The sequence below is a fragment of the Zonotrichia albicollis genome, chromosome 1 (assembly GCF_047830755.1).
Source record: "Zonotrichia albicollis isolate bZonAlb1 chromosome 1, bZonAlb1.hap1, whole genome shotgun sequence".
NCBI classification, from domain to species: Eukaryota; Metazoa; Chordata; class Aves; order Passeriformes; family Passerellidae; genus Zonotrichia; species Zonotrichia albicollis.
Window position 1 is genome coordinate 31,682,422 of NC_133819.1, and position 25,874 is coordinate 31,708,295.

The window sequence follows — 25,874 nt, forward strand, 5'->3', positions numbered from 1 at the left end:
CCCCCTGTGCCTGCGGCGTGGGGAGCCGGGCTGAGGCGGAGCGGGGCGACCAAGGGGCCGGCGGCTGGGCTCGGTTTCCTGCTCAGTGGGCGTCGTTGGGGCCCCGGCGGGCCCCGCCCCCGCGCCTCCCACCCCGGGCCCCAGCTGTCACTCAAGGCGGCGGGCTGAGGCCGGCGGCAGCGGCGGGCGGAGAGAGAGGCAGCTACGCCACAGCCCAGCGGCGGCCATTCGTGGAAAAATAGGCCGTCCCGCTCCTCCCAGCTCCGGCTGCGACCGGCCTTCTCCCCGCTACCCCCACCCCACCCTCCGCCTCCTCCTCCTCCTTCTCCTCCCCCCTAGAGCGGCGCCTCAGCGGGGCATTAATGCGGGATGAGCGGTATGTAACCCCCTCCCTCTCTCCCTCCTGTGCACACCCCTCCCTCCCTCTGCTCCTCCCTCCACCCTTCATCCCCCCTCTATCCCGCCCTCCCGGGTTCCCCCTTTTCTTCCCTCTGTTCTCCCCCTTCTTACCCCGATCTTCTCTCGCTGCCCCTCCGCCCATCCGTGCTGCTTCCTCTTATGCCCCCTTTCTTCTCCTCCTCTCCCGCCTGCCCCTCCGGCTTGCCTCCTCCGTACCTCCCTCCTCCATTCCCCCTTTCTTCGCTAACCCTCCCTCCTGAGCACATCCTTCCCTCCTTCATTCCTCTTTTCCTCCCTCTTTCCCTCCCATGCACAACCCTCCTCCTGCCCCCTAAAGCATCGACGGCCACTGAGTGGCCGCCGATGCTTTAGGGGGCAGGAGGAGGAGGAGGGTTGTGGGTGGTTTTTTCCTGCTGTCTCTGGGAGAGGAAACCAAACCTCCCCTTTCTGGGTGTTAACTCTCCAGCCCCCATGGGTTGGGTTTCAAACCACGTTTCTTAGGACTCGTTCTTTTGTAATAATGATTTGTACTGTTGTTTTTATAAAGAGGCAAAAGCGACAAGCTGGGAACCGAAAAGGATATGCTCGTAGGTTTTGTTATTGTATAAATGAAGGTGAATAATTAACCTGTTACACTTGATATTTTTGCAGATCAAAAGAAGGAGGAAACTATGCCCACAGAGGGAGAGAAATCTCCCGAGGCAGAGAATAACAACAATAATAATAAAAAAGGGAAAACTGGAGGCTCACAGGTAAAGAACACACACCCGAATAGGGAAGTGCCCAAACTATTAGCATTTAAAATGAAATGTTCAGCTAACAGCATTTCCTGCTCAGGGCATCTTTCTTTGGGTTGGATGAAGCACAGTTGGTTGGGTGCAGTGTTTTTACTGCCTGGACATGTTTGTTTGGTTGCATTTTGCAGTGATCAGCTGCTTTCCATGTAATAGAAGCATTTTTACTTTTTTTCTTTATTTTGAGGGGGGGAAAAAAGACTGAATTGATGATGCAGTTGAGGTCTTGGCTGTCACATAATCATTGATAATTAAAGATTTTTAAGAGCATTATGTTTAAAGATTATTTACAGCAATTCATACTTCCTTATTCAGAGCTGTATCATTGGTCTCTGTGCAGAAGCACCTTGTTGGGGTTTTTTTTGGCTTCCTGTGCAAACCTTAATGCTCACTTTTGATGCTTGATACTTGCACTCTTGTCCTGAATCCTTTCTGTTTTCTTTTTATGGATAGGATTCTCAGCCTTCACCTCTCGCTTTGCTAGCAGCCACTTGCAGCAAAATAGGAACTCCTGGTGAGAATCAAGGAACTGGACAGCAGCAGATTATTATAGACCCAAATCAAGGTTTGGTGCAGCTTCAGAATCAGCCACAGCAGTTGGAATTGGTAACAACTCAGCTAGCTGGAAATGCTTGGCAGCTCGTTGCCGCTGCTCCTTCTGCTTCAAAAGAAAATAATGTTGCTCAGCAAGGATCTTCTGTTGCCTCAAGTGCAGCAAGTCCCTCCAGCAGTAACAATGGAAGTACATCTCCTTCAAAAACCAAATCAGGCAATTCTTCTACAACGACCCCTGGACAGTTCCAAGTCATTCAAGTACAGAATCCAAGCGGTAGTGTCCAGTACCAAGTGATTCCACAGATTCAGACAACGGAAGGTCAAATCAATCCATCCAACGCTACTGGCATACAAGACATACAGGGTCAAATTCAGCTTATTCCTGCAGGGAATAATCAAGCTATCCTCACAACTGCAAACAGGACAGCTTCAGGAAATGTTATTGCTCAAAACCTAGCAAATCAGACAGTTCCAGTCCAAATTAGGCCCGGTGTTTCCATACCACTGCAACTGCAAACTATTCCTGGTACTCAGGCACAAGTTGTAACAACGCTACCTATAAACATTGGTGGGGTGACCCTGGCTTTGCCTGTGATTAACAACGTTGCCACTGGAGGAAGTTCAGGGCAAGTTGGCCAGTCTACTGAGAGTGGAGTTTCCAATGGAAATCAGCTGGCATCTACACCTGTCACTTCTGCCTCTGGTAGTACCATGCCAGAGTCTCCTTCCTCATCTTCCACTGCTACCACCACTGCCTCAACATCTCTGACTAGCAGTGACACACTGGTCAGCTCTGCAGAAACAGGCCAATACACAAGCACAGCAGGCAGCAGCTCAGAGCAGGCGACTGAAGAACCCCAAACAACTGCCACAGACTCTGAAGCCCAGAGCTCCAGTCAGCTTCAGTCCAATGGACTACAGAACGTCCAGGATCAGTCAGGTTCCCTTCAACAGGTCCAGATCGTAGGTCAGCCTATTCTGCAGCAGATACAGATCCAGCAGCCTCAACAGCAGATTATTCAGGCCATTCCTCCACAGTCATTTCAGCTCCAGTCAGGGCAGACTATACAGACCATCCAGCAGCAGCCTTTGCAGAATGTTCAACTGCAGGCAGTGAGCCCAACTCAGGTGCTCATCAGGGCTCCAACTTTAACACCATCAGGACAGATCAGCTGGCAAACCGTGCAGGTTCAGAATCTGCAAAGCCTTTCAAATCTGCAAGTTCAAAATGCTGGGTTACCCCAACAACTAACCATTACTCCTGTGTCTTCAAGTGGTGGCACAACCATTGCCCAGATTGCTCCGGTGGCTGTTGCTGGTACCCCCATCACTCTGAACGCTGCCCAGCTTGCTTCAGTACCTAATCTTCAAACAGTAAGTGTTGCCAACCTGAGTGCTGCAGGTGTTCAAGTTCAAGGAGTTCCTGTTACCATTACCAGCGTTGCGGGTGAGTGGTCTGACAAAGGTTTGGAGTTTTGCTTGTTTGTATGGTTGTTTTGTTTTGTTTGTGATAGTTGTTTGTGGTTTTGGTTTGATTTCTTTTTTTTTTACTATTACAAGAATACCAGATGATTTTAGATTAGCACTCTTTTTTCAGAATTTTCTGTAATGAATGTTAAACCCTTAACTGTGAGCAAATATCTCATGCTTTATTACTAAAATTCAGATTTTAAAATAGCTGACATTTTTGCTAAATATTGAATTAATATTACCCGTGGTATCAGTTGAAATGGAACTGTTTGTATTTGATAAACTACTTAAATATTTCTGTCCTCTGTCTTACTAAAGACTTGTAGACTCCTGAAGAGAACATGGGACTTTACTGATAGAGCTTTGATATGTTTAAAAGCCAGCACTAAAAAGCTTTTTCCAACCAGGCAGTATTCCTAATCTTCTTTTGGGGACATAGAATGAGAAGTGACAATATGTGAGCTGGAATACCTTGTGTCCTGGCATGTTGTGCTGGTTTGCCTAAGCCATGACACATGTATTCATATGAAACTACTCATTGCATTCTGCACAAGCTTGTAAAGTTGTTCCCTTAAAAGTTTGAGTCCTGCAAAGAGATTGAGTGGAATAATGTGTGCTTGCACATGGTTTCTGTGGCTTGCTTTCAAATAAAAAGATAAAGCCAACTGGTGACTGTACTTCGGTACTTGCTGCTGAACTTTTGATATGTACTATGAAATGTCTATTTGGTTATGCTGGTCTAATGGTTGGGAAAGGAGCTATTAAAAGGTTCTAGAATGGATAATTGAACTTAGTTTTACAGTAAACTCTGTGCAAGATCTCTGCAGTGTTCCACAAGGACACCTCTATGTAAAATTTGCTGCCTTCTAATGTTTTAGATAAAACTTGATTTAGGCAGGAGTTATCTCTGTCAGCTTGATAACTACTTACCAAAACTTGGGTTTATGTCATAGAAGTAAACATCTTCTATTGTAGTGGTTACAATAAACTCTTCCCAACAACAGCCTGACTATAGGCACAGTTTTTTACTATAAAATTGTTAGAAAAAACACATCATGTTTGACTGCTGTCAAGTCTGCATAAGCAAACATTAGTATCACATAGACTTTTAAATGGTTTGGGTTTTGGTTTTTATAATCATATGCTAAGATGAAAAATGTTTAACTGGGCAAATAATTGTTCTTTTTGATTGAAATGTTTTTGAGGAGGCATAACTACTAGCATAATTTAGTAGTAAGAAATTTATGCTTGGGAGAATTTTGTCTGCTGAGGTACTTCTCAGCATGGAATGGCATGCTGGAATACTAAAAGCTGAGTTAGATGGCACTGAACCTGACTTGTTTAAGGAGTGTCACACAAGCATTAATCTGGGTAATTAGAATTAAAATCTTGACCTTGTGTTTAGCTGTAATGGTTCAAAGAGAAGTTTGGTTGGCTGTAGCTGAGCAGCTGTAGTCCTGTTTACCTTGGAACAATTTTTTCTTGATAGGAAGGTGCTGGTTGATGTTTTTCTTAGACAGAAGTCTCTACTTTGGTAGGGGACTCCATAGGAAGCCTGCTTTGGGAACAGCCTAGATTTGTGGGTGCTGGAAAAACCTTTCTGCGTGTAGGTTTTTTCTCTGCTTTCTAATGGTGTACTACTATTCAGTACACACTAGCAGGTATTAGAGCAATGGATTCTGAATATCATCTTTATTGGTTATATTGACCCTACCTGTGCTTGCATGATATCTTTTGGAAAATAAAAGGATTGAGATTGGTAACTGGAGGATGAAAAAAGGGCAATGAATCACAAGTATGGTCCTGGTCAAGCCAAGCCTTAGTCATACAGTGTTTGTATGCTAACTAGATTACATTTTGTGACTATTGAATTCTTCTTCATTGTACCTACTCTCTCACGTCCTGCTCCCAGTAGGCCTTACAGCTGTTTCCATAATTTTTTGGCAGCAGTGAATCATAGAAACATAGAATAATTTGGATTGAAAAGGACCTTTAAAGGTCATGTAGCTCAGCCCCTCTGCTACGATTAGGGACATCTTCAACTAGATTAGGTTGCTCAGAGCCCCATCCAACCTGGCTTTGAATGTTTCCAAGGATGGGGCATCCACCACCTCTCTGGGCAATCTGTTCCAGTATTTTGCCACCCTTATTGTTAAAAAACTCTCTTTCTTATGTCTAATCTACACCTACCCTCTTTCATATTAAGGCCATTCCCCATTTTCCTATCACTACATGCCCTTGCAGAAAGTTCCTCTTCAAGTCTCTTGTATCCCCTTTAGGTACTGGAAGGTGCTATAAGGTTTCCCCAGAGCCTTCTTTTCTTCAGACTGAAAAACCCCATTTCTGTCAGCCTTTCCTCATAGAAGAGGTGCTCCACCCCTATAAGTATTCTGACATTTTTTCCTTTTCTTTTTCAATAAGGTACTATTTCCCCCCCAGGACTTGATGTTATGGATAAAGAACAAGCTTTTTGAATACAAGAGATTAGTTGTAATTTCCTTCTCTTACTTATCTCTGCTTCTGTCCTATGAAACTTCCTGATTCTACACTCTGGGAATGGGAGACGTGGTAGAATGGAAAGGAAAGGGAAGAACATGATGTGCAGTCCTTAATGCTAAATGTATTAAGATTCCAAGGAAGGAATGGTTATGAAATAGAAAATTGCAAACATGCTAAGATCTAAACTTTGCTTGCCACCTAAATAGAATAAGCTGACTTGATCAAGGCTGTTAACTTCCTTGGGTTTGCTGGTTTTTATTTGAATTGTTGTTGTTTTGTGTGTTTGTTTGTTTTTTTTTTTATTATTCCCAGGCATCATTACAGGAAACCTTTTGAAAAACAAACAGCTCAGCTACCTCAATATCTGCAGACTGGTATTTCTTTTCTGCAGTACCTGAGCTTGTCAGTGTGAAGTGTCTTGAAAACAAGCTGAACTCTCTACAAGTAGTTCATTTGCCACAAATGAGCAGTAGAAGTAGGTGTTAGAAATGAGCTGTGTAGAGGATGTCCAGAAAATTTTAAGAAGGCTGAACGAAGAACTCGTCCTTTGCATTGATTCAGGTGCTCTAACTTTGTTAGGGAAAAGAAGTTACGTTGTCCTTCAATCAAGCCAGTTGAGTTTCTAGGAAACAAACTTTTAAAATCACAATAAAAAACCACAATAAATAACTTCTTTTGTATTTGTGTCATATTTCTGTTCAATGAGCAGAGGTTTTCCTAGTTATTTCCACAGTGAGATATTTAAGCACAATTTTTTCTTTAGTTTTTCAGTAGTAAATGAAGCAGTAAAGCAGGAAAATACTTAATTTAAAATTATAACACTTTGTTGATTTATAGAAAATTTTGAGAAATGGAGAAGTTGTGGTTTCTGTTGTTTGGTTTTGGGTTTATTTTATTTTATATTTTATTTTTGTTTTGCCAAATAGATTCTAAATTCCAAAAGAGAAAAATTTCACATTGGGAAGAAAAACCTTAAGATCTTCTGATAAATACTATATTTTGATCTAGCTTTCATAACTTTTGTTACTGAAAGTCTGCTGTAAACCTAGGAAGATAAACAAGTGTGTTTGGGGTTCCTTGTTGTGTTTTTTCAGTTTAAAGTTCAAAAACTGAGCCTGGTAAGTACCATACTTAGGGTTATATGTTGCACGTGGTCAAAAACACAGGGCAAATCAGAGACGTTCTCACAGTCTTTCACTTTCTGGCCTGAGAGAAAACTTCAATGTCAGTCATGAAAATTATTTTTTTACTGTAGAGCCACTGAGTGCTCACACAGGTTGCTCAGAGATGTTGCAGACTCTCCATCTTCAGAGATATTCAGAAACTGTCTGGACATGGTCCTGGACAGCTTTCTGCAGGTGGCCCTGCCTGAGCAGAGTGATGGGACCAGATGCTCTCCAGAGGTCCCTCAAAGTCTACACCATCTGTGATTCAATAAAATTTTATTAAGGTGTACAGAGTGTCAGTCAAAGGCATAATTAAATGTACAGAAGAAAGCTTTATTCTCATCCAGTTAAGTTTCTGAGCATTAAAACCAGATCTTTAATCAATTGTTTAATTAAGAGGAAGACAAACAACAGGCTGCATAGAAACCACTGTGGTTGCTTGAACATTCAGGGATCTACTAATACCTGCCTTGCTGTGAGATCAGTACCTGTCTTAGTCTTTTACCAAGCTACTTCTGCACTAAGTATTTCTTCTCTGCTGTCAGTTGTTGTTTTGCACATGGTTCCCTGTGGACGGGAATAACCTGGAATGTTACAAATTGAAACTTCCTGAATTTTGCCCCTGTGGGCTTGGTGAAAAGTAGATACTGCAGAATACCCTTGCCCTTTTTCAAGGCTTCTGCTGTGAGAGTTGCAGATGGAAGTTCAAAGGATTCCTGTCCCCAGTCCATTTTTAAATTAAGGTAGATTGGTGTAGATGAGTTGATTGACACTGTAAGAGACTATGTGAAAGGAACTGCTTTTAGTATTAGTTGAGTCTAAGAAAAAGATACAATTTGTAAAATAGTTTCCTTTTGGTAGGTGGAGTTGTTTTGTTTGGTTGGTTCATTTTGGTGTATTACTCTTATTCTTGGAGGGGTTTTTTTACTGGGCTTTTTGTGGGGTTTTCTGGTTGGATTTTTTTGGGGTTTTCTTGTGCTTCAGAAAAATTCCCTCTTTATGAGAAAAAAATTAATAGACCAAACTTATATATACCTTAATGATACTTCTTAGAGTACTTTTGTTACATAATGGAGGAGGCGTTTGCCCCATACAAAAGTGAATTACATGATTTTATTTTAAAATAATGAAAAATATTTTTTGTATTTTATGTATACTTGTTTCAAAATCACTGTTTTTTAAGCAAAAGTCATCAGATTCCATCACCTTGCAACACAAGTTCAAGCCTTTTTCTTGAACGTGAGTGGTGACATGGTCTGAATTATGGGGAATTTGAAGTTCATCCACCCAAAATAACCTGGGGCAATGACTTCTGTTCAGTGGAACAGTGGAACTATTGCCTGGCAATAGTAAAGCTGGAGAGTTTTAAATCTTTTGTAGAGGTGTGCGATGGGCTCCAAAATAGTTCTTAATGACAATGAAATCCCATGCCAAGTGTTCGTATTGAGATACTTAAAAATATGTAACAAGCCTTGCCATTCTGTTTCATACTCTATAGTAATGTGAGCTACTAAGGCATTTCTCTCTTTGGCCAGATACTTTCACATCACTCTGACTAGTAGTTATGCAATTTGTCAGTACCTTGAGGTCTCCTGACTTCTTGTGCATTTTCCCACTTGTCTGCGTCCAGCTTTAGCCTTTCTTCAAGGCTTACTCTTCCCTTTCCCTCTTTATTAAGTCTTCTTGTTTGACAGGCGCTAGTTTTAGGACTTGCAGTTCAAAGACTCAATATATTTTTTAGACATGACTGTCTGGGTCAAAGTTTGATGAGGACTTTGAAGCATTCTATCCAATTCTTTAAACAGGAAAAAAAAGAGAAAAGGATTAGATTAATTGTATGTCACTCAGTGACTGGAAAAAGGGAAACATCACACCAATTTTTAAAAAGTTAATAATTAGGCTCCTGAGAACTAATAAGCAGTCAACCTCATCTCTGTGTCTGGTACAATCATGGAACACACCTTGTGCCAGCTATGTCCAGGCATGTGGGTACAGAGGTGGTTAGAGACAGCCAACATGTCATCCCAAATGTATGCCAAACACAGCTTCACAGAGGGCAAATTGTGCCTGACTAATCCAATGGCCTTCTGTGCCAGAGTGACTGTATGAGTAGGTAAAGGAAGAGCTGCTGACAATCTGCTTCATCTGCTGTGGCTTTTTGTGAGGGTTTTTGACATAGTCCCTCGCAGTAGCCTTGGAGAAATACGGATTTTAGGGATGATAGGGAAGTGGCTGGATGGCCACATTCAGAGTTGCCATCAGTGATTCAATCTCCAAATGTAGATCAGTAATCAATGATGTCACCATACTGGGACCAGTACTGTCAGTATCTTTACTGATGATGTTGTGGGATTCTGTGCACCCTTGGCAAATTTGCAGATGGCACCAAGATGAGCAGTGCAGTTGATGTGCTTGAGGAAAAGGATGGCATCCAGAGGGGTCTTGGCAGGCTTGAGAAGTGGGCAATGTGAACCTCATTGTACTTCAGCAAGGCCGAATAAAGGTCCCCCACCTGTGATGGAGCAATCCCTAATCTCTGTCTAGATTGTGTGATAAAGTAATGGATTGAGAGCAGCTCTCTCCAGCAGTGGAGAAAGACTTGGGGATATTAGTTGGTGAAAAATGGGATGTGTGCTGGCAATGTACACTTGCTGCCCAGGAAGCCTATGGTATCCTGGGCTACATAAAAACAAACAAGGCCAGCAGTTCAAGGGATGTGATTCTCTCTCTCTTTGCCACTGCTGTGAGACCTCATCCATAGGAGTGTGCTGGGAAACACCACTAGAAGACACACATGGATCTGTTACAGATGGTCCAGAAGAGAGCCATGAAAATGATCAGAGAGCTGCAAGATATCTTGTATGAAGATGGGCTGCAAGAGTTGGGGTTATTTAAACTGGTGAAGAGAAAGCTCTGGGAGCCTTCCAGATATACAACAGGATCTTCTCAGAAAGAGACTTTTTACCAAGACCTGTTGGCAGTAACAGCACAAGGGGCAGCAGTTATAAGCTGAAAAAGGGTAGGTTTAGATGGGATGTGAGGAAGAAATGCTTTACTCTGAGTGTGGTGAGACACTGGAACAGGTTTTCCAGAGAGGTTGTAGATGCCCTGTCCTTGGAAATGTTCAAGGTGAGGTTGGGTAGGTCTTTGTTTTGAGCAGTGTGATCTAGCTGAAGATGTCCCTGCCCATCGCAGGAGGATCAGAGCTGCATGGTCTTTAAAGGTGCCTTGTGATCCAAAACATTGTATGATTCTTTGAATATAAAATTCAGAAGTGTTTCTGACCCTTTCTCATGCTGACTGCAGGTGATGCATGCAAAGACCAGTGCTCAGATTCTCTTCCCTCATTAAATCACCTGCATATTCCTGAGCCAAAAGTGGGATTTTTTTAAAAACAAGTTTAATAGTTATCAATGGATTTCTTTTTCTCTGAATTTGTCTTTTCTGAGTCTGCCTGTTTTTTTATGCATTCAATATTTGTCTGCAATATATTGTGTTTTAATTGTTGCATAAGACATGTTTTTATTTAAAGTTCCTAAGTTCCTCTACTATGAAAACTTAAAATACCTGATTCATCTTCATGCTATTCACAGTCTTCTATTACTCTCTGTTATGTATGCTGGATTTTGAGGGAGGGGAAGGTGTTTAGTCTGGAGTCCTAGAATATTACACTTGCATTGTTTAATGAATGAAAATGCATTTTTGTGATGGCATATCCTGTGGAGCTCCTCTCGTGTTAATGTAATAGTGTCTAGAAGCAGAACTTGGTGAGTGGTATAGCTAAGCAAGAAGGGATTCCTGTAGGTGGCTAAGTTGAAAAGGGTTTAAAGTAGCCACATTACATACAAGAAAACTGGCAAGTATGAACACCAGAGGTGGAAGTCAAAGGAGCTGAAGGATAGGGGTTGCATGATTTATTTTTTTCTAAATAACATGCAGTGTTTTCCTGGATGTTCATTGACGAGCAAGATGCAGCAAATATCTTGAAAGAAACAAGCTGCAAGCTGTGAAATCTGTAGTAAGAAGATAAGTATAAAGTACTGAGCTGTATTAAAAAAAAAAAAAAAAAAAAACAAGCAAAAAAAGGAATCTAGGAATCTGTCTTGGTTTTTTACTTCATACTATGTGACTTGGCATTCTGAGAGTGTAGATGGGAGGAGTATAGAAATGTAGCATACTTTTTCCAAGTCATGAAAGGTCACAACTGTTCTCAGGCTGCCTTGAGCTGAGAATTGTTGCAGAACCACAGTTTTCTAAATATTATAGTCCTGGTATCCTTTTCAAATATTTCAAAGTAATTACAGGAGAAGCATTTAGTCTCCTAATGAAAAAATTGCTTTGGTTATGGGATTTTCTTAAACTGAAATTCAATACAGTGGCAGAAACAGTTTGACAACAAACTGCAGTTGAAAACAAACATTAGCCATGGTGATGTTAGCATAAAAATAAAAGTGTCAATACAGTGGTTCTGATCTTGATCCCTAAGAGGTGTGCAATCTGCCTGTTCAGATAAATTGCCAGTATGCCTCAGTAAAACTAGTCTTTTTTGCCTGACCTGTGAGTAGCAAGGCATGACTTCATCATTACTTCTAAAATAGGATGGGAAGGGGGAAGCATTTCAAGTACCAACTTTCCTCATAATTGCAAGGTAAAATAGGTTTATAATGAGCTATTTTTATGCTATAAACTTCAAGAACAAAATGTAAGCCTTAAATGTAAGCCCTGTCTTGAGAATTTTGCTATCCCCTCTCTCAATCCCTGTTGTCAGAAATTGGAGCATGTAGAACAGGAAAAGAATTGGCTGAGCTTTCTTGTTCATAAAATGCCAAGGAAGTGAATTGAGTGATATGGCACATCTTCAACAGCTTGTTAGTATTTTTTTCTTTGTTAAAGCATACTTAGATCTGCATTAAGCCAAACTTCTTGTTCTTCCATTGCCACCTGATGTGAGGGAAAGACAAGAAGCATATTCAAAATTTCATTTCAACAGCTTCCTCACTGTAACTTAAATTTTGAAATTCTAAGTCTTGTATGATTTTGGAGCTGGTAGATGAAATAAATCATTTCTTACTATTTTAATATATTAAAAACATTTTAATAGCAGTGATGATTATTGAAAAAAGCTAACTGTATATGGAATGGGATGCTATGTTCTAAGAGGAGTATTAATTTCAAGTGAAACAGTGTTATTATTGGGGGTTGCCGTTTGGAGAGCCAGAAGTTGGACTTGGTGATGCTTGTGGGTCCTGCCCAACTCAGGATGTTCTATGATTGTTGAAAAACACCTCTTTTTTTAGTGGTCAATGATTTTAATGGATAATTTAGTTAATAAAAGTAGCTTGATTTATATGCTGTAGCTTTAGAAGTAGTCAGGAGTGCATAATGAAGTATAATTTTTTTAATTAATATTTTACTCCGGTTATGACATATACCAAAACAGTAGCTCTGGACATCTGTAGTCTCTTGAGAAATGCAGCATCAGAGCACATGCTTAGTTTATTTTGGGGTAGGGTTACAGTTGTATTGATTTCTGTATGCATCTGTTCCTAACAGTGCAGTCTCCAGTGCTGCTGAAGTTGATAACAGTCATACACCTTGATCAGTTGGTCCTTGGAAAAACTGTATCACCCCAACATGCATATTTAATGCACATTTAATCTTCATAGATTGGAAGTCTAGTATCATTTTGTTGTAAAGAGAGAATTATCAGTTAATATCTTCCTGCTGAAAAACCCTTGGGATGCACGTTAAGTACAAGCCTGAGTTTCCTTAATTATAGTTTCAAGTCATGATGTCACCGCTTTTCCCTGGAGAAAAATACTGAAGTTTAAGAAAAATGGGCCTTGATTTTCTTATTTCTTTGATCATCGGGAAGTAACTGACAAAAGCATGAAGTTTTCCATTTGTTCTGATCCAAAAAACAAGACTAGGTAAACAGTTTTGTAGGGTTAACAGTGTTAGAGATAATGTCAGAACTTTTATGGTTTGGATCTTACAGATTTATTTGGCCCTTCTTTTGTAATTCTATAATATGTGGTTTTGCTGGTCCTTGCCTGATAAAGGCTACAACAAAGTTTCAGGTTTTACATCTTGAATGAACAAGTTAGTTTTAAAATTGATCAGCCTATTCATTCATAGACTGTTAATAAAAACAAAGCTTGATGCTCATGTTTAGTCTTGCTGTATAAAATTTTTAAAAATGTTTTTTGAATCTTGGGTTTTTTTCCTTCAAATTCCTTTTAATCTCTTTACCTTTTGCCTTTTTTTATATTTACTTTTATCTTGATCAACATAATATTTCATACAGCCAAAATATTTACTTCAAGGAAATTCATGAACCTTCTAGTCAAGTGTAAAATATGTAAGCCAGCTAAAGCATAGACAAAATTCCATAATACCCACCCAGAAAAGCTCCCAGCTCCCTCCCAAACTCCAAATAGAGTACTGGAACCTTGGCTTATATTTTTTCATGTTAGCCTACTTCTGTCCTTTCAGGATTCAGTTATTACTACTTCATGGCAATACCCATAACTTGAATGGAGGTGCAGAAAATGACACTTTCTAAGTGTGTGTTGTTACCATATGGCAGAAGTGTGTTAGGTAGCATTTGATTTATGTTTTGGGATTTTGGCTTTTTTTCAGTTTGTTAGTTATTGACCTCCTCTAGGCAGACTGTGGAGACAGACAGTCCACAGGCTTCTTCCTAGTCCTACCCCTGTTTAAGAGTTGGGGGCAAGAGTTGAAGGAAAGAACTGGGCCACATTCTGCTGTGGCTATAAGGTGTAGAATAATCTGAGAGTTGGGGCAAGGGGATGGGGGAGAGGGAGATGTTCCATAAAAGTAAATCTAAGAATCTCAATTTCTTACATCTGCTGCTACTTTCTGTGCAATGTGTCTGGTACTTTGCAGCGCAGCTGGTACTTGGGTTTTCAGCTGTTGCTCTAAGTTTCAGCATGCAGGAAACTAATTGTGTTCATCTGCAGAGAAGTGTTCTTGGACACTCACTCTAAATATACTTTTTTGACTATTTATTCAATAATGATGAAAATCAAGGTTATTCTGGAAGAGTCTCTTTTCATTAGCATTACAAGTTACTTTTCTGATTCCATCTCCTTCTTTAGAATACTTAATAAATTGACCATATTTTCTTTTCATTTGAAGTCACAGTATCCAAAACAACCAGAGACATTGCCTTGCTTTGACTGAAATCACCAGTTGATTGTTCAAGACGAAATTTTGTGAAATTGTAGCTCTGTGTTTGATTTTTATATTGGTTTTGTATGGGTCTTTCTGTGTTGAATTTGTAGTAGCTCTTTCCTATGTTTAATAAAGTAATAAAAAGTAAACTTGCTTTCAGTTTAATGAAAGGTCTTACCAGCTGGGAAAACTTATTTTCTGGCTCAAAGTGCTAAAGTGCCCTCAGGTTGTCCCTAAAGCCCTTGAGTAAATCTTACATTTTTGAAAAATCATTAAAGTAACTTGGTGAAACTTTTGGGACATTGGTTTGATTTTGTTTTGGTTACCAATATGATTCTTGCACTAAAGGAAAAAATTTTTTTAAAGATACTTAAACCCCTCTAACTTTATTGCTGCCTTCACTCTTGAAGCGGTAATTTCAACAGAAACCGTAGTTATTATGCGGTTCAGTAATTTTTTAATACAATGAGATTAAAAAATCTCTTGAAGAAGAGTACAGCAAGTTCTTAAAAATCTTGACAAAGTTAGTCATGGACAAAAGATAGAAACTTGCTGCAGTGCCCCTGTAGGAGGTAGAAAAGACCCATGTCTATTTGATGCTGCAATTTGCACTGGAGACTTTCTGCTTGTAGTAGCATCTGGACACAAAGCTGTGATTTGTGATGACCTTTGTAGTAGCTGGATGAATCCAGTTCCTCTCTTTACTCCAAACTGATCTCTACAGAATGTGTGGGTCCCTTGTATCACTGCTTGCATTTCTTCTTTTCTCGCATATTGTTTCTTCATAAATCTTTATTAACCACTGCTTAGAAAAGAGAGCAGAATCGTCAGCATACTGTATCATCTTCTCTGTAAATATTTAAATTCAGTGTTGTCTTTACATATGTGTCATTTTAAAATGTCATTTGTGCTTCTTTTTTCAGCATTAACCTCTTTCATAGTATTTAAAAAAAAAGAGGATCTCTATCTATATTGACACATACTTTTAAACAATATTTAAAACTTGACTATACCTTAATCAAAGCATTATATTCTATTATACAATATAGACATGTTATTATAAGTATATTGTATTATCAATATATATATATATATAAAGTATATAGATATTATCTTAGTGTACATTACATTTATGTCTTTGTGGAAAAAGAATATTAAAGGATGTTTTCAACCTTAGAGTATCTGGTGTATGCAGGGCAAGGGAAGATGAGAATTTTTTCCCATTGCTTTCTATTAGTGAGTTGTTAATGGATGAGTTGCTGCATCAGCTCTGTAGAGCTTTGGAACTCTGCAGGCTGTCTTGTAGTAATATGCATTGAAATACAGATTCTAACTGCAGCGTTTTCTTTGCTTTTTAGAATACGTAATTGAACAAATTTTCTTCTTTGCAGCATTAGCCGCTGTAGCTCTAGGTTCTTTTTGCCAAGTGTTTCTCAGATTTTGCACCCTTCTAAGGTAACTTTGTCATTGCTGCTCTCATCTTTTGCCTGCTAAACGTTGGTTGCAGAATAGCAACAGGAAATATATACATTTTTTTTTCTGAAGAACTATGTACCAGAACTGAGAAGTGTCCTTTTCTTAGTCTTAAATTTCTCTTCTTTCCGAGATCCAATTCTCTAAATCTTTACTCTCATGATTTCTATAGATCAATAAAGTTAAGTCCTTTTCTTTCCCTTCTGCTCTATTAGCCTCAGAGAGTAATCTGAGTTTGTGAACAAGTGCAGGAAAGCAGGTGTAGTGTGTGGTAAAAGGAAGTTTGGTTTGACTTACAATGGGTGGCAAAGCCTAATGACCAGTGATCAGTCACTCTGTAGAAGTGATTTAGGTACCATGCATTAGCTTTCTTAAATCATTAAAGTGCTGCTATGGTTTTACAAATTAGTTTTTAACTTAAAATGTGATTGGGGTGTGTGCATATGTATTATTTGGTTTCATAGTAGTTACTTAAAGTTGCTAAATTTTCTTGCATGAATGTGTTAAAACTCGTGTAACTTGAGTACATGAGTAAAGTATATGTGGGAAAGTATATCTGAGTTTTACCTGCTAAGATGCAATTTTACTGCAGAATTGGAAAGCTGAGCAACTGATGAAGAATAAAGGATGTGCAAGCATTTATCTTGATAATCTTGTATCTTATGTTAATAAGTTATGCAGTTACTTAATGACTTAAATGGGAAAGATTAGTGACTAAACTCCTTGATAAAAGATCATGCAGGCTCTTTTATTTGAGAAGCTTAAAAATTTCTATTCAGTCATAATCATATTTGTAATATTGCAATAAGTGAGACTTCTGTTGCACTTGATTTGTAATTAAATACTATAACAGGTTCCCTTACTGTATTCATTTTGTCCTGTGGTCAAATAAATAGTTACTATTCAATAGCAAGAGAGAACTTCGGCCTGAGAGGAAATGAAAGGCAATTTAGTATCAATGTTATTTTGTATCAATGTTATTTTTTAACATTTGGTTGTAAGTTACCATTATATCCTGACAGTTTGTACAATAAAGCTCAGATATATGCAAGTTCAGCGTTAATTTTTTTTATCAAGATATTTCACAATTTCAGGAATCATTATTAAAGAAATCATGGGAACTTGAGAAAACTTTCTCTATTGCAAAAGCAGGTGTCAGTGTGCAATGACTGCTTTCACAGCTCATACAGAATAACATACATGAACTGACGTGTGACTTTGTTCCTTCACACAGTGACTTAGTTTAGGCCTCTTTCTCAAATGTGTGCTGAAACATGAGAGCTGTTGTTACTGAAGGGTTTGATTATGAATGGTGAAGTGTTGTGCTATCAGGTCTTGTGGTTTGGAGTGTGTCAGGAAGAAGCAATTTCAAGTGATCTCCTGATTGTAGCAGAATTTCTGGAAGGCTTTAAATAGCATTTAATGCCTCTAGTAAGACTTTGAAAGGAATATTTTTAATAAGCCTTTTTTTCTCCATCCTGATAGTGTCAAGAGATCATTCTCTTCCTGTGTAGATAACATTATCTCAACCACCTGTTTTTAGACTAAGCAGGTTTGTTTGCTGGGTTTGGTTTTTTTGTTTCCTCCAAATAAGAAGCCACTTTAGACCTAGATCCTCTCAACTGAAAAATCCTCTCTGTTTTAAACTTCTAGAAGTTGTCTTCATTTAATTTAGTAGGCTGCAAACACATAGCAACATTAGGTTTTCTCAGTTTCTTTTCTTTGGCAGAGGTGATTTAAGAAATAATAAAATTCTTTTATCTTCCCTTCATATTCCCTTTGTTTTTCTTCCTCTTTGATAAGTGCAAGCAATGTAAAAGTTAAAGCTCCTAGTGATCCATAGGATTCTAGTATATAGTTTACAAAAAAATCCCATACAACTGAAGACTATAGCAGACTCACTGAGATTTTGAGCATGTTCTGTCAGTGTTGTGAAAAAATTCTGACTTTTCTTCAGGAGAAAAGATATTTCAACTGGTCTAAAATGTACTCCTGTTATTCTCAAAGAACAAAGACTTCTATGTAAAACAGCTTTAAAATGAGAATAGATGCATTTCTACCCTGTGTATTACTAGTGTACTAGCTTGTTGGGGTTCTCTCTCAGGAGTTCAAAACAAAAATTAAGTCCAGTAATTACATTACTGAACTTCCCAGTGTTTTTTCATAGCTGTGTAAAGCTCTGACAAAGAATATTAATCATTAATGTGTGCTTTCTTCAGTTAGTCTTTTACCTCAAAAAACTAGATTTGCTTATTGAATGTTGTGGCTTGGTTGTTCAAATAAGGCAATTTGCATGATATTTTGAGAGCTTCAGAACCTTCTGTTCTGAATTTAGTAAGTGGAATTCAAGGGAAGGGAGTTTAAAATAGTGACTCCATGAGATTAGTTTAAAGAAGAAAAATCAATATGCACATTAGAAAATGTTATAACTAATTAATGCTAGCTAAAGAGCAGGTAACTTATTACTGTTTAAATGAAATCGTGTGGGGAGTGTAATTGTCTGAGCAACCTTACTTGGCATTGTCCCTTTTGTATTTTTATAGTCATTTTTCTGGTTATTGTCAATCATTTCTACTCAAATGTGTCACTGTATTATGTTTAATAAATATACTAATTGTTGTAGCTCAGTAGTGTGTATCCTGTATTCCAAGATATGCCCTGTCCTTACATGGGAGAAGGAAAGTTCAGAAAGGTAAAGTGTGTCAGCAGTGGTATTTAATATTCTGAAGAAGTGTCAGAAGACCCTTGTGGAGTTGGTCATCTCATTACTCGGACAGTGAAAGTTGGTTCATATGGAATCAGCAAAATATATTGGATTTTTAGAAATGCTGAACAGGCTTCTCTATGAATGTTTATTTGTCATATGCTAGAATTATATCCTGAATATTAACCAGTAATCATGGGATGAGAAAAGGAGTCATCCTTCTCAGGGTTCAAGTGTCACAATTCACATCTTACTTGAAAAGCCTTGATTTGACAGCTGTCTTGGTTTAGGGTAAATTTGGGAAGGAATTTTTTGAAGGGGTCTCTTTAGAAAGCAGATTTAAGTGATCCTTCCCCCAGCTGGTTCAGGAGGTAAATTTTCTCTGAGAGAAGTGGAAGAAACTGTTTATTTAATGAGCAAAGTACTCACAAACATGAAAAGAATGAATAATATTAAGCAATAAAACCTCTGTTTGCTCTGAAAAGATGGTAGATTCAGATTCAGAGTCTAAAGTTTGTTTTGTAGGCATGGCTTTTTTTGGGTTAGGAGCTGCCAAGGCAGTGTCCAAGGGGGACATGATGTGGCAGTGTTGGTCTTCTGGACAGGAGCAGCAGAGTTGAGCAGTTCCTCTGAAGAAGCCACAGTCTAGAGAAAAACCTTTTGTCTCGGCTAATGAACTGGAAGCTAGTTTAAAAGTAAAGAAAGACTCTCAGTTTTCTCTTCCTGGCTACATGGCTGCAAACTCCCAGAGCACTCTGATAGCTTTACTTTTCTCTTGCAGTCCGTGCTAGGCAGCACAGTCAATGAGAAAAGGAAATTCAGGGGAGTAAAAATGAAGCTTCTGCAGATAAATGGTGTGCATCTTTTCCCTCTGCCCTTTGCTCTCTGGCTCTCTAGGCCTAGTTTAGAGCTACAGGGCCCATTTCTGAGCAAAAATACAGACTATGAGGATACCACATCATAAAGTCACCTCAGGACAGCCCAGGGAAAGGTGGCATCAAAGCTTTAATACCAATTCAAGAAAATCAGAGAGAAAGAGATAAATTCTTCAACTGAATTCTGACCCCAGACTGATTAGGTCTCAGGACTTCTTTGCTCCAATAGGACTTTGTGGCATAAATGGAGTAATCCTTCTAACAGACTGTAATAAAAAAGTAGAATTCTTAGCAATGTACTGTGACTGATAATGAAAATAGAATAGGAGGCTGCAATAGGTCACAATATCTGTTATATCTTTAACTTTTGTAGTGACCATTCACAGGTGCTTCATTTTTAGTGCTGCTCTGTGGATTAAAGGAGTTTGCACCTTGGGTATGTTTAACAGATGGGGAGTGGATTGTGCTCTGTGGAAGACTGCACATTGAGCAAGTTCTTCCTTTTCGTTTACCTTTGGCTTACCAGAAAGTGTGCCTGGTTTTTATCACAAGCAGTCACAATTATCAAATTAATATTATCATATTAGGACAAGCATTAGATATTTTTAAAAAATTGCCTTTTTTTGACTCTGGCTGTTTATAGCACTCTGTATTCCAACAGCTTAACAGCCTGACCAGGAGTTGCCCCAGGACTAGCACTTTCTTTGGAAGCTCTAGTATCCTCTTCAGCCACTGTTAGACCAAAGTACTTGATATTACTATTTGCATTTATATCATGATGTTCTTCTTACCCTATCATATTCTCCCTCAAGGATTATCATGAGTGCTTTTCTTTCCTATTAAAGTATGGGAAATAAATATATTTCCACTACATTGCTATTCTGAAAATAAAGAGTTGGTTCTATCCTAAACATATGGGGATTGCACTCAAGGTTAAGCCTGTAATTATTTTTCCTTTGCTGCTGATACCAGAATCCTTTTAGATTTTTTGTTTGTTTGTTTTCACTATATGTCCAATCACAAGTGGGGTTCAAACGCTATCTCTTAGGGGCTTGTCCTTGTTCTTTTCAGAGAACTGAAAACATTCAGTGTCTCTCACTATTTCTGGCCTTCTTAAGAAGACAAGGAATTCATGTTTATTCTTATCTAGGCAGGTCAGATGCAACTTCCAGTCATAAACTAAGGGAAATAACTGTGTAAATCTGATCAGTGCTTCAGGTGAAAATAACCTGGTACTGATCTAGGCAGAAACCAGATTTATTCTATTTCCTGTAGCCAGCAGTAGCCTTTACATGACAAATCAAGTCACTTTGGGAGGTTCTCTGTATATATCATGTTCTTCAGTACTAACCTGTGTGGATGTATGTGGTGGTGTTAGGTGGTGTGTGTTAGATTTCACCTCTGGCTGTTACACAAGATATTCTGTGCAAGCATCTCTTGCCCCTCTGTAGTCATGTGAACCAATTAGTCATTGTCCCATGCTGGGCTGTGTGTCAACTCACTCAGTAGCTGGGTACTTGAGGCTTCAGAGAGAGTGTTCTTCCTATCCCCATTGGTGGTGCCTGTTATGTTATGGATGCTACAGAAATCATTAAAACCCATTCAAATATCTCTGAACCATGTTATCCCTGAGGAATTTCTAAATTTTAAGTGAATGCTTCAATACTGAGGACTAGTATTTATACAATCTTAAATATTGTATTCTGCTCTAAAGAATTCTGGTTGACTGTTACACTCTCTAAATAAGGTGAAAAAAGGGTATTTCCTTTAATTTCACAGTTGTATGAAGACAGTGAATTTTGGAAAATGGCAGCATCTGATTATATTTTGTCCGATTCCTGTTACTAAGAGGGCTGGCATTCAGTCATATTGTCATATTGTGGCTAGAAGTCATCTCTGTGTCAGATTCAGTTTATTATATGTATTTTCTAAGTCTGTATACTACTAATTTTTAAAACAAACGTAATATGATTTTGTTGTTCAAGAAACTGCACTTCTTACCTATGTTGGAATAGTTTCTTTTGCTTTAATATCAAGCCAGTAATCCAGATTTCCTTAGATCAAGAAAGCCAGTGAGATAATGGACTTACGCTGTCAAGCTGAATTCTTCGTTCATTGATTCAGTCTTGGAATTATGTTTGATCCCTTCCCTGGTGATTCTGTTCTGGTGATCAACTACTTTCTCAGTGAAGAGTCTTTTCTTAATGTTCTACCTGAACTTTCCCTGGTGCAGATTCATGCCATTCCCTCATGTCCTATCACCAGTCACCAGAAAGAGGAGAGAGGAGATCAGCACCTCTCCCTCCACTGCCTCCCTTGAGGAAGGTGTAGACTTTGTGGAGGTCACCCCTTCTCTTCTCCCAGCTGAACAAACCAAGTGACCTCAGCTGCCTCTTGTACAACATCTTGCCCTTGAGACCTTTCACCATCTTGGTCCCCTCCTCTGGACTCACTCTGACAGTTTGATGTGCTTCTTCCACTAAGGCACCCAAACCAGCTCAGAGCACTCGAGGTGAGGCTGCACCAGGGCAGAGCAGAGCAGGAGTCACTTCCCAGTCACTTCCCTCACCTGGCTCACTGTGCTCTGCTGATGCACCCCGGGGTACAGCTGGCCCTTTCAGCTGCCAGGGCACACTGCTGACTCGCCTTCAGCTTGCCATCAACCCAAACCAGACCTCTTTCCCCAGGGCAGCTCTTGCTTCTTTTCCCCCCATTTATACTTCTAACCAGGGTGACCCCATCCTGAGCAGAGAATCATGCAAAACAACAATCTCAAAAAAGCTTTGGGATGTTAGTTTGTTCAAGTCTAGTCCTAAGTTTATTTTTCATTCAAAAGTTCCTTCCTGGCTTGATGTTGATTCTAATCAGATTGTAAGAGAAGTGACAATTCTGTAAGTGCCATAAAACAACTTCTTAATTAGCTAATTGTAGTTTTCTGAATGCTGATATAGTTCAAAGGTTATTAGGGACACATTAATTGGCAATTGACTGAACTATATTTCTGTGTAAGATTTTGCCTATTTCAGCTTTTAAGAAAAAGAATACATTTGTTAAACTAGGTAATTTTTCTTAGTATCAGTCAGTAATTTGGGGTCTTGTGCTGTTTTAATAACAAATTACATTAAACTAACAGGTAGGTAATACTTCAGAAAAATTACTGGATTTAATTTTTTTTTTGTGGCTTCTCTTAACATTAGGTGGATTTTTGTCCACCTAATGTAAATGTGTAAAATTTATTTGTGCATTTCACTTATTGAAATGACTAATAAAAGGTACAAACAATTTTTATTTTACAGGTCAACAGCAAGGACAGGATGGAGTGAAAGTACAGCAAGCCACAATAGCTCCTGTAACCGTAGCAGTAGGTGGCATTGCTAATGCAGCAATTGGTGCTGTTAGTCCCGATCAGATAACACAAGTGCAGCTTCAACAAGCTCAACAAGCTTCTGACCAGGAAGTGCAGCCTGGCAAGAGACTGAGAAGAGTTGCCTGCTCATGTCCTAACTGCAGAGAGGGAGAAGGAAGGTAAATGTAACTTTTATCAGTATATATTTAAGCATCTTATCACAGCTTGCCTCATTTGGGAATGAGATTGTCCTATATTGCCTAGATTTTGAATGCTTTCTATTAGAAAGTACATTTGTGTGGGCTTTTTTAGACGGGGATTAAAATTGCCGCTATTAGCATGAAATGTTTCTCCTAATAGCTGGTAATGTTTTAGAATATAACTACTTAGCTGTTTAAATATGATCTTTTTAGAGGCAGCAATGAGCCAGGAAAAAAGAAACAGCATATCTGCCATATTGAAGGCTGTGGAAAAGTTTATGGCAAGACATCTCATCTTCGGGCACATCTGCGCTGGCACACCGGTGAAAGACCATTTGTGTGCAACTGGATCTTTTGTGGCAAGCGATTCACAAGGAGTGATGAGTTACAAAGGCATAGAAGAACCCACACAGGTTGGTCATCACTCTGTGTAGCCATAGTACAGCAAGTCTGATTTGTAGTGGCCTTAGTTAAACAATGGTATCAAAGTTCTCACTTACTAAGTTAGCTGAAAATTACCCTTAAATGTGAAAAAAGTAACTATAAAATAAGGAAGTGGTAGATTCCAGTTTTCATAAATTTAGGCTGACTGTGAAATCATATAAATAAAAAGCGATCTGTTCCAGTTGTTCTTTTGTATGTAGACTAGAAAGAGAGGACTATTTCATCATAGATAGCTGATGTACATTAGCTAGTGCCTTATCTAAATGTAACAAATTTAGATCAGGCACATAGGATTGGCCATCGACCAGGGTTATTGTTTCCTCACTTGGATTAGCTCAGTCCTTAAGAAATTTATTAACCTAGTCCGTACACTGGATTTGGTCTTCTTGGGAAATTTCCTAGTTTCAAGTGGGAACTGATAAAGTGAAGTCTCTTAACAGTTCAGAATGGAAGAGCTGGTGTTTTAAAAGCTGAAAAATTTTATCAGCCTTCATATTTTTATCCCCAGGAGAGTATCTCCCCCTCCTGTCCCTTCTCCCCAAACTTAGAGCACCTCATGTCTAAGCACTAATTACTTTTGATGAGTAACAGGACCTTTTGGTAAACTGAATTTGTCTCTCTTGGTGTAGATTTCATACATCTTCTTGGAGCATTGGAATTTGTGTTTCTGAGTTTGTTTCCCATTGGTGTAATCTAAATTTAAAAAGCATTATTATAAAGTTGTTCTTTGAGTGCTTTTACCTCCCTTGCTCTGGTAGATTTATAGAAGTTTATGAAAATTCTCTGGTGTCCTGAAATTCAAACTTCTCGTCAGATGATCACAGCATAGCAAATACTTGTTGAGAATATTTCAGTAGTGGGGAGTAGGTGGCCAAAAGCCTGTGACTGAACAGAACACACCTGGAAATGAGACAGGTGGAAAAGGTTTCCTTAAAAAAGACACTTTGAGTGTTGAATAGAATAGGGTGAGATTCAGATGATCAAGCAGTGTTCAGTGCTCTCTTTCAGTAACATGTTGGTTTTCTTTTTCTTTTTGAAAAGGTGAAAAGAGATTTGAATGCCCAGAATGTTCTAAAAGGTTTATGCGAAGTGACCATCTCTCGAAACATGTCAAAACTCATCAAAACAAGAAGGGTGGTGGAACAGCCCTTGCTATTGTTACCTCAGGAGAACTGGACTCTTCAGTTACTGAGGTTCTTGGTTCTCCAAGAATTGTCACTGTTGCTGCCATTTCTCAAGATTCAAACCCAGCAACCCCTAATGTTTCAACAAACATGGAAGAATTCTGAAAGGATCATTTATATGGACACCTAGTGCTGCACTTAAGTTTACATACCTTTCAGGATATGGAAGTGGGCTGGTAAAGTGGATTACAGAGCAGGAAATCTTTTTTTCAGTCATGACTTCTGTAAGTGTTCCAGGTTGGAAGGTCAGCAAGGGAAGTGTACACCGGTGCAACAAGACAAAAATTTCAAAAATACAAACAGCGCAAATTGATGACTGGATAAACAGATAGAGGAATAATATTTCCATACTGTACTTTTTTAGTTATATATCTGTATATTCTGTAATGATTTTAAGTGAACTTTACCCCCCTATTTTACCACTGTATGTTAATGTGTTTATAAAATCTGATAGTATCAATGTAAAACTGGGTGGACCTTGACTAGGATTAATACCGTTTGATGAAGGCACTTTGTTTTTAACATAAATTTGTAGTATTTTAATGAGAGCATCCTTTTCCCATAAGACGCAGCAAAACAGAACACAGGATGAACAACAGTGGACATATTTTGGGATTTTGCTCAGTCCATACAACACATCGGTTAATTTTGGCCATCTTTTCTCAAATTTTGGAATTACTCAAATAGCAGCTGAGTGATGCATGCTGCAAAGTGATTCTGAGGTGGGCCTCAGATTAATTTCAACTACTACATTATAGTAGTGTGTATAAATGACAATCAGTGAGTTCTAATTCCTCTCTTCATGTGGAGAGCTAGGCTATGTAGAATTAGTGTAAACAGTAGGAAAGATAAAACCATAGAAAGATATTAACATATGATTTACAAAAGTAATGGTATCTTTATGTAGAACAAAAGAAAATTGTGTCAATTTTTGGTAATTAGTTTCATTTTATATTTCCCTGCCCATCTGCCCATGGCAAGGAGGTTGGAACTAGATCTTTAAGGTCCGTTCCAACCCAAACCATTCTGTGGTTCTATGATTCTGTATTTTAAAACATCTGTGGCCCATTTCTAACTCATAGATAACTTGAATCTTAAAAACTCGAGCTTAGGTGTTTGATTGTTTTAATTTTGTTAGAATTCATGGAAATCAATCTGACAACTGAGTGTTATCCAGTATCTCCTCTGTAAATACTAGTTTGTTATGTTGTGGTTAATGTGCTGAGTTCTTTGTGCTTTGACTTAATAGCCAAAGAAAAAAATTAATTATCACATTTTAATAAGGAAAGAAGTAAGTAAACATTTTCTCTTTCCCCTCACCTATTACCACCATTTTTCAAGGATAGTATATAGGCTGTTAATAAATATCTGTTACCTATCAAGTCTTATATTGATCCTCCAACCAAAAAACAAACTGGGAAAAGAGAAATATTATAATCTTTTTGGGACATAACTTTTGGTTTCAAAGGTTTGGTTAAATTTTCAGATGTGACAGTGAATATAGAGGAAATATTAAAAAAAAAAAAGAAAAAACAATAACAAAAATTGCATTTTCTGTGTGAAAATTA

General features: G+C 38.7%; 1 protein-coding gene across 1 annotated transcript; it reads left to right on the forward strand.

Annotated features, from left to right (window-relative positions):
- Window positions 1-121: 121 nt before the first annotated feature.
- SP4 (Sp4 transcription factor) lies at window positions 122-25,874 on the forward strand. The gene is made up of 6 exons (XM_005480858.4): window positions 122-376; window positions 1,051-1,151; window positions 1,647-3,195; window positions 22,429-22,657; window positions 22,892-23,091; window positions 24,164-25,874. The coding sequence occupies exons 1-6, from the start codon at window positions 370-372 to the stop codon at window positions 24,409-24,411; spliced, it is 2,334 nt and encodes a 777-aa protein (XP_005480915.2). The 5' UTR covers window positions 122-369; the 3' UTR covers window positions 24,412-25,874.